This window comes from Lutra lutra, chromosome 4 (genome assembly GCF_902655055.1).
Source record: "Lutra lutra chromosome 4, mLutLut1.2, whole genome shotgun sequence".
Lineage (NCBI taxonomy): Eukaryota > Metazoa > Chordata > Mammalia > Carnivora > Mustelidae > Lutra > Lutra lutra.
Genome location: NC_062281.1, coordinates 9,786,291 through 9,799,062, shown reverse-complemented (window position 1 = coordinate 9,799,062; position 12,772 = coordinate 9,786,291). Strand labels below are relative to the sequence as shown.

General features: G+C 51.0%; 1 protein-coding gene across 1 annotated transcript in view; it reads right to left on the bottom strand.

Moving 5' to 3' along the window:
• The window catches only part of KCNQ3 (potassium voltage-gated channel subfamily Q member 3), a 293,908-nt gene that overhangs the window by 37,432 nt on the left and 243,704 nt on the right, over positions 1-12,772 (bottom strand). The window contains exons 4-8 of the mRNA XM_047728260.1: positions 10,892-11,064; positions 5,602-5,757; positions 4,038-4,148; positions 2,610-2,705; positions 1,191-1,285 (exon numbers count right to left, since the gene is read on the bottom strand). Of these exons, the coding sequence (XP_047584216.1) occupies positions 1,191-1,285; positions 2,610-2,705; positions 4,038-4,148; positions 5,602-5,757; positions 10,892-11,064 (631 nt within the window). The remainder of the gene's footprint in view (positions 1-1,190; positions 1,286-2,609; positions 2,706-4,037; positions 4,149-5,601; positions 5,758-10,891; positions 11,065-12,772) is intronic.

Here is a 12,772-nt window from a genome sequence, read left to right as displayed (position 1 = left end):
ATAAATGAAAAAAACAAACAAACAAACACCCAGAGAGGCGTGAGGCTTGGTTTGTCTTAACAGCCCAAGTAGTAAAACAGCCACAGACTTTGGGGGCCTCTTGATATGGCAGACATTGGCCAGAATGTCTGAAGTTTCTGGACCCCAGCTCGCCCCACTGTGAGAGGAGTCTGGTGACCCGACCTCTCAGCCTGTATCACCCTGCCAGACAGGGTGTCTGTCCAAGAGGTTTTACTCAGCCTGCACCCTTGAAGTGGCTGAAGGCGGGCTTACGACCCATACTTCCAAAGCACCCGGCTAATTTAATGCACCTTAGCATCTGAGAGCCTCTGGCCTTCCTTGTAGGACGCCTTTGAGGAGTGAACAAAGTATGAACTTGGCTCCCTCGGACATACTGGATATCCAGGGAGTATGAACTTCCCTCTTCCTTGTCACAGGGGTTGGCCGTGGGCAGAGGTTTCTATTTTTTTTTTCCTGAGGCAATTAATTAATTAATTAATTGTATTTAATTTATTTATTTGAGAGAGAGAGAGCACAAGATGGGAGAGGGACAGAGAGAGAAGCAGGCTCACCAATGAGCATGGAGTCCAATGTGGGACTCTAGCCCAGGACCCTGGGATCAAGACCTGAGCTGAAATCAAGAGTCAGATGCTTAACTGAGCCACCCAGGTGCCCTTGAGACCTTTAAATTAATCTCCCACCTCCAAGAACACAAAACAACATCTCTGGGTCATTGGAGGATTCCTCCCACTGCCTCTTGAGCCTGCCTGTTCCCAGTATCCGGAAAAACCCGTGCCGTGGGTACAGGCCATAGCCACACGGGGGGAGCATCCAGGACTGCTCGTGAGGCCCACTCCCCATTTCCTCAGACACTGGCCCTGCTCAAACAATGATCAGACCCTCTCTTGTCAGCCACTCTACACTGTCTAGCTGGCAATCTCTGGTGGGGTCACCTGGAGAGCTTCAAATGGTACAGATGCCTGGCCCCCACTCTCGGGGGTTCTGACTTAATTAACTGAGCGTGTGGCCTGGGCTTTGGGATTATTTAAGCTCCCAGTGATTCTAATAGGCGGCATACACCAGGAACCATGCCCCATTCTCCAAGAAACTGTGAAGCCACAGGCACAAACACAGACCCACAGGAGGGACGGCCAGTCACCCCCAGAGCATTCAGACAGGTCGCCACTTGCCTGAAGAATGGAAAAGAGACGACTGATTCATAGAACCTCCATGTCGCCACAAGATCAATCCTGTTGGGGTTGGTAGCATAATACCTCCAGGCAGCCTGCGGGGAGAGAAGAGGGGCTGGGGTCACCAGATCACCCTGCATCACTCAACTCCCACGGAATCCCACAGCCCCTCCTTCCTTAGAGGAGCCCCTGACTCCTCTAAGAGCTTAAATATGCATTGAGATGATAGGCAGAGAAGGCAAGTTTCCTGGCACGTAGATCCTGTAGAAGGAATCCTTCTTCCATCCATCATTTTGGAGCCCTGACTTATACCATGGGGCGGGGGTGTGGAGCAATGCAGTGGAAGGAGAAGAGGGTGCTGGGTATAAAATCCCCAGAAGGAGCAGGGGTGACTCTTGCTGCAAGTTTCCCTGAGACTTCTTAAACAGCTAGGGGGATAAACACTGTCTTTTGTGCCACATCAGTTGCAATAGCTGACCCCGGAGACGAAGTTTCGATTCTAATGTACTAAAACTTCAGGGCTACTGTGACGGTCTGGGGCCTGGGGGTAATGGACCAGACCCTTAGGGATATGGTCTGGCCATAACACTAGATTATATAAGAGAATATCATGTACCATCCAGTGTCAGACCCACAGACCCACAGAGACCCTCAGGACACTGGATGCAATTTCATGGTGGGTGGTCACATATACCTTGGGTCCCATGCAGCTGTAGTCAGGGTACCCCACCCTCCTCTGTACCCACAAAACCACGAACAGGAACACTTCTGCCTTTCTCCCCAGCTCTCAACATCCTCCCCACTTCCAGCCCACAGGGTGGGAGTGATGGAGCTGTTGGGCGTCCAACACCTACTGATGCATGATTGTCTACTGGGCAGGACGAAGGGGCCAACTGTCCAAAATTGAGCACATATAAGGTGTCTCCTTCTCTCTTGCCTTATGGATTCTCCGTCCCTGGCATATGTGAGGGGCCACGTCTCCTTGTAGCCGATTGGCTAAGCACCTGGACTCTAGCCTGGCTCTTCCTTGTGTGTCCTGAGGTCAGGATGGAGGTGGGAAGTGGAAGGAGGAGAAGCCTCATATGGACTTAGGGCAAGCTAAATTCTCCACTCCAACACTGTTCGTAAAACAGCTGATGGCATGTTAGGTCCCTGTTGGAGTCCTGTGTCTCCTTCTCACTTAGAATCTGGATGGAGGAGCATTGGGATGGTCATGCTCAGGCCACGAGAACAGGTCAAAGATCACCACAGGAATACCCACAGCTGTCTGCAAGTGAGCACGGTCCAGGGTCCCATGCCTAGCTCCAGGCAGGCCCCCCGCCGTGCAAGTACCGCCCCCCAGGCCCCCACCCTCCACCCCGACAAATGCAGATGCACAGGAGCTTGGTCCCAACCCCGTTCCTCCCCAGGCAGACAGACCTGGATGAGTTCAGCGGCTGGCTTCCTTCTTTTCTCAAAGTGCTTCTGCCGGTGCTGCTCCTGTACCTTGAGTGCCAGTCCTGACCCCAGGATGCCCTACAGGGAGAAGTCAGCCCCGGTCAGCCCTGCTGGCCTCTCTGGGTGCCCCACGCCCACTCCCAGGGCCACAAAGGCTCTTTTCTGCTCTTCTAGGGAGTAGATGGCTGGGTTACGTGGAGCCTTGATGTCAGGAAGGCCTGGCTTCAGTTCCTGACTCTGTCACTTTCCAGAGGGGAGAGCCCGGGCAAGCCTCTTATCTACTCCATCTCAACTCCTCCACAGGGAACTGGGCTAACACTACCTCCCTCAGAATTTCGTTAAGCAAAAAGTGAAACGATGTATTGGAGCCGTTTGTTAAGAAGTATGACACAGAACAGATGCCAGGTAAATGCTAATGGGAAGTAAAAAGTATTTTAGCTGCTTAAGTGGTCACTTAAGACTTTTACTGGAATTTCCCAGAATCGTCACCTGTTTTGATTTCCAGGTCAGATGTGCACGTGGATAGAAGCACTCCCTTTTCAAGTTGGGAGAAAGCTTCGAGACCATGCCGTACCCCCCCACAGCCCCTGAGCCATTCCAGATGAAGACACTGAGATTCACAAAGGTCACATGCCCAAGGTCAGCGAGCTTAGGAAACACAGACAAGGTAGGCAACCATGGAGGAAGGATATCACTGAGGCTAGCTCTGGGAGATGAAGGGGGTAGAAGCAGGCTTGCTCCGTAAGAAGGTTCCTTCCAGCTTCATGATTAAGAGCCCGAGTCCACAACCCAATAACATTGCAACCGTGGAAACCTAACTGACCTAACTGAACCTCAGTTTTCTCATCTGGACTACGGTGACAAAAACTCCCCAAACTCCACATGTTGCCATTAAATGAAGTTAAATGAGATGATGCAGGTAAAGCATTTGGCCTGAGTCCAGCACACAGTAAGTCTAATAAGTGTTTTCTGTGACCGTTGCATTATACTTATGGGCACTGGGCTGTGGGGGGGTTATTCTATCATGGGTCAGATACTCACTCTTGAGGGAGATGCATTTTTTTGACATAAGCCAGTAAATGAAACAGCAGGACAAGGGAAGGGAGCACCTGTAGACGAAGGACCTGCCATATGCAAGGTGTTGGGGAGACGTGGGTGGGCGACATAATCCCAGCTCCCAGGGAGCTCACAGTCTAGGGGTGGGGGGGTGAGGGGGATGCAGCACGGGGTCAGAAGTGCCTTTAGAGTTATGCCCAGAGGAGGGGTCAGCTAAGTCCGTTTAAAGAAAGCAGCCTTGAGACTGGGATTTGGAGGAGCCCAACCTGTAGGAAAGTCTGAAAGGGGCAGCTGGGGCCAGGGGCTGGGGACGGGTCCCACCAATCACACTAGGGAGAAGGCTGAAGTACTTACTGCTGGAAGGGCGAAAAAGGAGACACCGATTAAGGAGAAGGTGGCCGCAATCAGGCGGCCTTCCCATGTTTTGGGTGTCTTGTCTCCGTAGCCAATGGTGGCCAGTGTGATCTGAAGAGAGAAGAGGTCAGACGTGGGCCTTTGCAGGGCAAGGGAAGTCAGGGACGCATCAGCCTGTAAGCCTTTCATACTGCTTGGGGATGTGTTTCCCACGGGAGGAAAGGTACCAAGGGCCCAGTAATTACATGGGCACCTTACAACCATGCCTCTTTCTAAGTGAAGGCTTTCCTACCTAGAGTCGATCAGCCAACAAATGTTTGCATCATTGCAAACATGTGCATGTGCGTTCTGGGCATATCCACACACGTGTGATTTTGTGTATCACTCTTTCCCAGTGTATGCATGCGGATGAGCGAGTGCACTTATATATGTTGTGTGCATGTGTGTATGTCTCACATCGGGGCATGTGTCTGTGCTGATGCGTGTTGTTTAGTCCTTGGTGTGTTTACAACTGTAGGTTACTGTGTGCACATGAATGCACAGGACAGGACGGCAGATCAGTCTTGTGTGTGCTCCCTGGAGCCCAGCTGCCTGAGTTCAGATCCCAGGTCAACCATTAACTGGCTCAGAGATCTTTCTTGGATTAATTACTTACTTACCCACTTCTTGCTTCAGTTTCCCAGTCTTTAAAAGGGGCTTAAAACAACTCCTTAAATAGGAATTGTTTGAATTTAAAATATGTTAATAAGGCGTTTAGAGCAATGCTCCGGAGCAAAGTAAGCCTTCCAAAAAATGCTGGCTTTGGGCACCTGGGAGGCTCAGTCGGTTACGCATCCGACTTTTGATTTCAGCTCAGGTCATGATCTGAGGGTGGTGAGATGGAGCCTCCTATCTGGCTCTGTGCTCAGCAGGGAGTCTGCTTAAGGATTCTGTCTCTCCATGGTGCCTGTGTGGCTCAGTCAGCGAAGCATCTGCTTTTGGCTCAGGTCATGATTCCAAGGTCCTCGGATCAAGCCCCACGTCAGGCTCCCTACTCAGCAGAGAGCCTGCTTCTCCCTCTCCCTCTGACTTGCCGTCCTGTCCTCTTTCTCTAGCTCTCCATCAAATAAATAAATAAATAAAATCTTGAAGGAAAAAAAAAGAAGGATTCTGTCTCTCCTTCTCCCTCTGCCCCTCTCCACTCATGCTCTCTCTCTTTCAAAAAAAAAAAAAATGCTAGCTTTAGTACCATATGTCCCTGTGGGTATGAGCTGTGGATTTCCAGGTGTGTTTGAAGGTCTGAGTGCAAGTGTATGCTTCTGCTACTGTGTCTGTCTGCACATGCATGGCTTAGCTGATAACAACCCACCTCTAATGAAATAAGGGCCCCGAGTGATGATGGCCCAGACCATTCCTAGCCCTTACTTCTTGTAAGCACTAAGGTAGAGCCCATTCCAGTGCATTCCCTGCAGAGGGAGCTCTGGCCTGTGCCTGCATATGCACCTGCCCACCTGAGCTCTCCCACGCCATGCCCTCTACCTCTCTCTGTCAGTCCCTATGGGGGACCTTCAAGACGGTGACTCACCAGGCCCCACCAAAGGGCATCTGCATAGGTCTCAAATTCCTCCTTCATCTCTTCTCCTTGGGCATCAACCTCTGGCACATCTTTCTCAACCAGGTAGACAAGAAATGAAGAAAGGATGAGCGTCAGGAACCCAATGTACCAGGCGGTGATGAGCTCCTGGGAGAGCAAGCAGTGGACAAGGGAAGTGGTCACTGGGAAGTCTCTGGATGGACGCTGGAGGAAGACACACCAGAGCTGGGGGCCCGTTTTACCAGCTCCGCGACTGTGGGCAAGTTACTCACCTTCCCTGAGCCTTACCTCTGAGCCTTTCCTCCTTCCTTTTCTTTTTTTAAATTTGAGAATAGAAACTCATGAGAATTACATGAGTTTCAGGGATTCAACAAGTTTATACATGTTCTTGTGCTCACCACAAGTGTAGCTCCCATTGTCCCCATACAGTGCCACAGCACAGGCCGTATTCTTTCTGCTGTGTTTTCTATTTCCATAATGTATTCATTCTACAACTGGAAGCCTGTATCTCCCACTCCCCTTTACCCATTTTGTCCAACTCTCCATCCCCTTCCCTTTGGCAAGCATTGGCTTGTTCTCGGTATTTCTCGGTCTGTTTCTGCTTTTTGTTTGTTTATTCATGTGATGGTTGTTGTTGTTTTTACGTTCCACTTATGAGGGAAATCATATGGTATTTGTCTTTCTATCTGACTGATTTCAGTTAGCCTGATATCCTCTATGCCCATCCATGTTCTCACAAATGGCAGGATCTCCTCCTTTAATGGCTGTGTAATATTCCTCTGAGTATGTACACAACATTTTCCTTATCCACTTATCTACTGGTAGGCATTTAGTTGGTCTCCATATCTTGGCTACTGTAAATAATGCTGCAATAAACATAGGGGTGCATGTATCTTTTTGAATCAGAGTTTTTGTTTTCTTTGCATAAATACCCAGTAGTGGAATTATTAGATCATATGGCATTTCTGGTTTCAATTTTTTATTTATTTTATTTTATTTTGGTTTCAATTTTTTGAGGAACCTCCATACAGTTTTCCACAATGGCTGCACCAATTTACATTCCCACCAGCAGAGCACGAAGCTTCCTTTTCTCCATATCCTTGCCAACACTAGTTGCTTCTTGTCTTTTTGACAATAATAGTCCTTATTTCCATCAATAACATCAATAATCAAAGAGGAGAGAAAGATTTCTGTCTTCAGGTGACCTTGACATCACAGCTCAAGAGGCTTCACAGGGAGACAGGAAGGCAGGCAAAATGGGCATCTGCCTCCTAGTCGAGGCACAGGACCGGGGGTACTTGATTCCACGCAGGGCTGAGCAGATCCGGGATAAAGCTCAGCACTACTGGAAAACCGACAGCAGGAGGACCTAGCGAGGCAGAGCTAACCCAGCCCTGCCACTGATTGCCTCGACCCTGGGCAAATTAGCCCCCTCCCAGCTTTAGTTTCTTTATTTTCAAAATGAAGGGAGTGGATCGCAGTTCTTAAAAATGACCTGTGTCCTCCTGATGGAAGGAAGGCAGGTAGTTTTTATGTTAAAGAGTCACATCCTGATTTAAACAATATTAAAAACCAGTATAAATTAAAATGAGCATAAAATCTTTTATTTTGTGGATATTATCACACAACAGATTAGGACGTGTGAGTAAGTGCACAAAGCGAGTTGACTTAGAGAACAATGCTAAGGAATAGTAAGGATGGTGCAGGGATATGGCAAAGATCCGCAAATCACCAAGGTTTTCAAACACCTTGACCCAAACAATCCCTAAGACTCTATTTCTCTCATTCTGCTCCAATTTCAAAGTTCAGCATGGTAGCCTGGGCAGAAGAACGTCAAGGTGATTGGCGAGCACAGTCTGGAGATGAGGACCGACGCTCCTGCTAAATCATCCCAGGGAATAAAGTTGTTCGTATCAGTGTACTTCCTCTGTCTGACCATCGGCGGCCAGGCAGCTGGCCTTCTGGGTCCATAGATCTCGGGCTTGATTCCTGCCTCCCTCTGTGCCTTTGCTCACATTGGCCTCTGTCCCTGCACTGCCTTTTCCCATGGGCCCAACTGAAGAGCAGAGTCATCTTGAGACCGGAGTCACCTCCTGCTGCTGCCCCTCGGATCAATTTGTTACTTAAACTGTAACCCCTGGAGGATTTTACTGGTTGCCAAGCACATTTAGATATGGCCTTAAGAAATACATATACTTGCAACAGGTCTTTGGGGAGAAGGACGATATACGACCGTGAAGCTGGGCAGCTGGGGATGCTCACTGCAGGGCGGAAGGCCGCCCCTTCACAGAAGCCAGGCAGCCGGGAACGCCCGGCCCGCCCAGGGCAGAACGCCACCTGCTTCAAGGAAGCCGAGCCCCCGGGAACGCCCGGTCAGCTCAGGGTGGAACGAAAACCGCCTGCTTCCCTTTTCCATGATCGCCCCTTTCTCTTCCCAGAAGCACCTGTTGTTAGTTAGATGAGTCCTTTGAATGTGCTTGGTTAACTATAAACTTTGTCCTCCTCCTTGCTTGTCCGCAAGACAGGTGACTGACGTTTGACTTTCATGGGTCCTTCTGTTGGCTTTTGTTTCTATCCAATAAAAGTGAGACTGTGGAGTTGCTCGTGGCAGCAGTCTTTTCGTCTGTTGTCCCCAGCTCCCAAGCTCTTGCAGCTGACTTGTTTGTGCCTAATTCTTCCGTCGCCAACTGGAAGCGGCAACCTCCATTTCAAAAGTTTTCCCTTGCGTCCCAATATTGAGGTCAGCTCTAGTTCCTTCACGTGTTCACTATTTCCTGAATAGGCTTTCTCTGAATCTCTAACACTTCCTATGCCTGCTGCTCAGGTCTGACTTCCCCACAACAAAACTCACATCTGCGTGAATTCACTTTACAGCCCAGAGAGGTTAGTTCAGATGGCGCAAGGACCCCTGCGGGTCACCCCCTTCAGCAAGTGTCTGCCCTGCCCAGGCTTGGAGAAGACAAAGGTGAAATGGTGAGTCCTTCCCCTGGGGCTGTCAGGGCACCAGCCTCTTGCCCTGTTGAGTGCGGCTCTAGCATTCCTATGTTTTTCATACCCTCTGGCACCTGAACGCGAGTCAAAAGTTGCATCTGGTGCTTAGCTTCGGAAATTGTTGTCTGTTCATGACCGCACTGAAAGCCTGGTGGTGTTGGATTATTAAGAAGTAGCATAATGGTCATTGACGAGGAGTGAAAATGTGTCCCATTTCTGTGCTTTGCAGTCATTTAAAAGGCTATTCGAGGTAATTCTGACTTTACACAATTTATGCCAGTAGCTCTGTGGCAGAGCCCATGGCTGTTTCCTGATACCCACAGACTCCTGTACACGCCTGAGCTGCCCTGAAGTCAGACCAGAGCTGGGGTGCTGGGGGCTGGGGTGCTGGAGGGCTGGGGTGCTGGGGGGCTGGGGTGCTAGGGGGTTGGGGTGGAGCCAATGTGGAGGAAAGTTGGCAGCAACTTCCTGCCTGTTCCTTAAATCCATTCTGCATGGTGCTCCCAGCCCCTTTTCTGCTAACTCTGTGACTCAGTCCTCATTTTCAGGACAGATGAGGGCCACCTAGCTCACATCCGCCGTGTGAGTGAGAAGACATCCACCTTTTTTTGCACCAAGTTGCAGAGCCTTTGGGGCTACTTTGTTCTGGTAGCACAGCCTGGCTTTATCCTAACTTTGAAACTGTAACCCTGTGCAACCTCGGGCCTCCCACTCAGCATCGTTGGCTCCCAGAGAAGTCAATCATGGAACATGGTCCAGAGTCCAGAAGTTTGGAACAAATGGATGAAGACGTCAAGTGCTAAGTGCTGGTTCACCAGGCTTGGAGGAGGAACTGGGCTAAGCTCTTGTAGTTAATAAATGTGGAAGCAGGACTCCAACCCAGGCGTGTGCTCACCTCCTCAACACAACGCCGGCCCTGGGAGGGAAGGCAGGCTGGGCGGCCTCTGTGCAGCTCAGGAACCGCACCAGGCTAAGAAGGGGGTCGTCTGAGAGGGAGGAATGGCAGATGGAGCTTGACCAGCAGTTTCTTTTTCTGCCTTTGGTCTCCTACCATAGAGATGCCATTGTGTCTGGAAGTTCTGCCCACCTGACCTCTGAGGTAGAGTCTGGTGGTGGTGTGGACGTATCTGTTCCCAGGAATTACCTGGTGGATCGGCAACTGTTTTCTACTCCAATCAGAGGGAACCCAGGACGAGAATCAAAACCAGTCATTTTCGCCCTGACTTCTACGGGAGCTGTGCATCAGCTCAGCTTCGTGGATAAAAGGTTAGGTGTCGGGGCACCTGGGTGGCTCGGAGGGTCAAACCTCTGCTTTCGGCTCGGGTCATGATCTCAGGGTCCTGGTCCTGGGATCGAGCCCCGCATCGGGCTCTCTGTTCAGCGGGGAGCCTGCTTCCTCCTCTCTCTCTGCCTGCTGCTCTGCCTACTTGTGATCTCTCTCTGTCAAATGAATAAGATCTTAAAAAAAAAATTAAAAAAAAAACATAAAAGGTTAGGTGTCACTAGCATGTCCTCTGATAAGAGTGGACCGTCAGGTGGAGAACTCGTGAAAGAAAGCGCTGACCTCGCCGAATCTGGGGTCAGAGGCAGCACAGATGGGTCAAACGAGCAGCATCGTGAGATGAAGGACTCCAAGTGTATTTCACTTTATTTAGGTATTTATTTGTATTGTTTGTGAAGAAAAGCATATCTGGAATAATGAACACTACCATTAAAGAGCACCTACTGTTTACCAGGCACTCATATGTACCTCTTCTTGTGCAGACAGCCAGAAGGATCCTCATTTTAACTGTTAAGGCAGCTCATAAAAATAGAGCATGTTCTAAGTCTTTTCACTCTAGGAAGTGAGCACATTATGATCCTCATTTTCTAAATTCAGAGTCAGAAAATCCCGAGTCACACCAATGGAGTTTGGACTCCCACTAGTCTGGGCCAGTCCTGAAGCTTCCCCTCCCATCCTGAGCAGCCTGAGGTTGGCTCATTTTACCCCCTCACCCACCTGGAGGCAGAGCCATTGTTCTCCCTAGTTTAGAAATCAGGAAACCAAGGCTCAAGGAGAGCGGAGTGAATTGGCCATGGTCGTAGGCACTCGGTGGAGCCTGGGACTTGAACCCAGGTCTGCCTGCTGTGCCGGCTGCGGCTCCCCTGCTGATGCCCCTGCTCTTCCTCCTCCTCCTCCTCCCCATCCGGTCACCAGTGGTGGCAAAGCGATCACCCTCTGGGGATGCTGTGAGGGCGGCAGATGCCCTGAAGGGCCCAGCGGGGGGAGACGCTCCTGGGTGGCACTTACTTTGCTGTGGGCGCAGATGGCCGAGCCCAGGAGTTTCCACGTGCCGCCCCGGCGGTCCATCCGCAGCATACGCAGGATCTGCAGGAAACGCAGGCTGCGAAGGGACGTGGCCAGCACATTGCCCTGGTTTCCCACAGCAACCACCGGCACAGAGGCGATCAGCACGAAGATGTCTGGGAAGGAGGACAGAGGGTGGCCGGGGAGAGGGCGAGAAGGTCAGGCAAGTGCGGTGGAGCCGTCACAGGGGCTGGCTGCCCGTGGACGCACACGTGCCAAGCGGACGGTGGAAATCGTGACACCAGTCACACGTGCTCCGCGGGATTATTCTTCCGCAACAGATGAGGAAACAGAACCTGAGCGTGTGTGCCTTCCCATGGCTACACGGCCGGATGGATATCGCTGAGTGGACCCTGGACGAGGGCCTGCCAGGCTCCAGCACTCACTCTCCGTCCCAGGGAAGCGAGTCCCCAAGGTCCCCCAGGGTTGCAGGGTCACTCTCACGCCCAGAGGGCACAGGAATATGCCAAAGCCATGCAGGGAAAGCCTGAAGCTCAGACATGGTTGAAGGAACGTTTCCCCTAAAAGCAGCACCAAATCAGGGCCGTGGCCTTGGGTGATTCGCCGGGAGACCATCTCAGGAGGCACCAGAGAGGGGAGAGGGAGACAGGAAGGAGAGAGGCAAGGAGAAGGGAGTTATAAGCTGCTTCCCAGGATGGTCACTCTGGAAGATGGGATCTGGGACCTCTGTCCGTTGGCTTCCGTCCCCTGCCGGTGGAGGGTCACCCCAGGGGTAGGTGATGTCCCCACACTTTTGAGCTGCACGGCCTGGTGGTCTCTCTTGGCTTCAGGAAAGGCCCTAGGGTAGACTGCAGTAAAACATGTGGCCTGCCCTCACAGCTGCGACTGAAAACAGAGAAGCGGAGGGGATGAGGGGACTGGAACCCCGGTCTGCCTTCTTGTGCGTGCTGTAGTACTCCTGCTCGTGTCCGTCCTCTTCTTCCTCTCCTTCCAAGCTGGCTCCTGAAGCCAATAGCCAAGGACAGAGGCATATCCGCTGGTCCCTTCCTATTCCCTCTAGTGGCCCCCAACACCCATACCAACCATCTCCCCCCCACACTGCAGAGGGTCATCAGGTAAAAGGGACCCCACAACCAAGTAAATCTGGGGGGAAATGATTAAGCACCTTTTGCTACTGTAGGATTTCTAGGAACCTTCAATATCCTAATATGCTCTGTGGCTTTCAATTACACACACAAAGTACAGCATTTCCCCAAAGACTTTGGCCATAGGACTGTTTAGGAGGTCTCTCCAGGACCTCCAAACCTCTGCTGTATCGGTCTTCCAGCTTGGAATAGGTCCCTCAATTCATACCTCAGTATCTCTGCCATTTCAAGGTATCCCCCAGATGTGCCTAATTTTGGGGAAAAGCTCAGTGTCAAACATCTGGATACCAACATGTCTGTATCCTTGGCCAGGCCTCTCAGCTGATCTGTGCAAAGTTATCCACTTATAATGTTTGCAGAAAGGAAGAGAAAACAAAACCTGGATGTAGGGCAAATGTGAGTTGAGTCTATAATGCTCAGAGAGAATGGGAGATTCTGTCCCAGATGGACCGACTCACACCCAAGATGGCAGGGTCTGGAGCTGCCTCGGATATGAAGGCCATGATATTCCCTGGTGGGTGACCACCCTCAAGTCAAACACACAGAGAAAAGCAGTATTTCTCATAAGGGCCATGTTATGGGAGAAGTCGAGAGGAGGAAAGCAGAAAACACAGGCATCCCAGAAAGGAAGGCAGCCAGGATGGTGATGCTGAGGGCTGGTCTCGGGTCTCCAGGGGAGGCTGGCAATGGAATGTGACAGGGAGCTCAGTCAAATCAG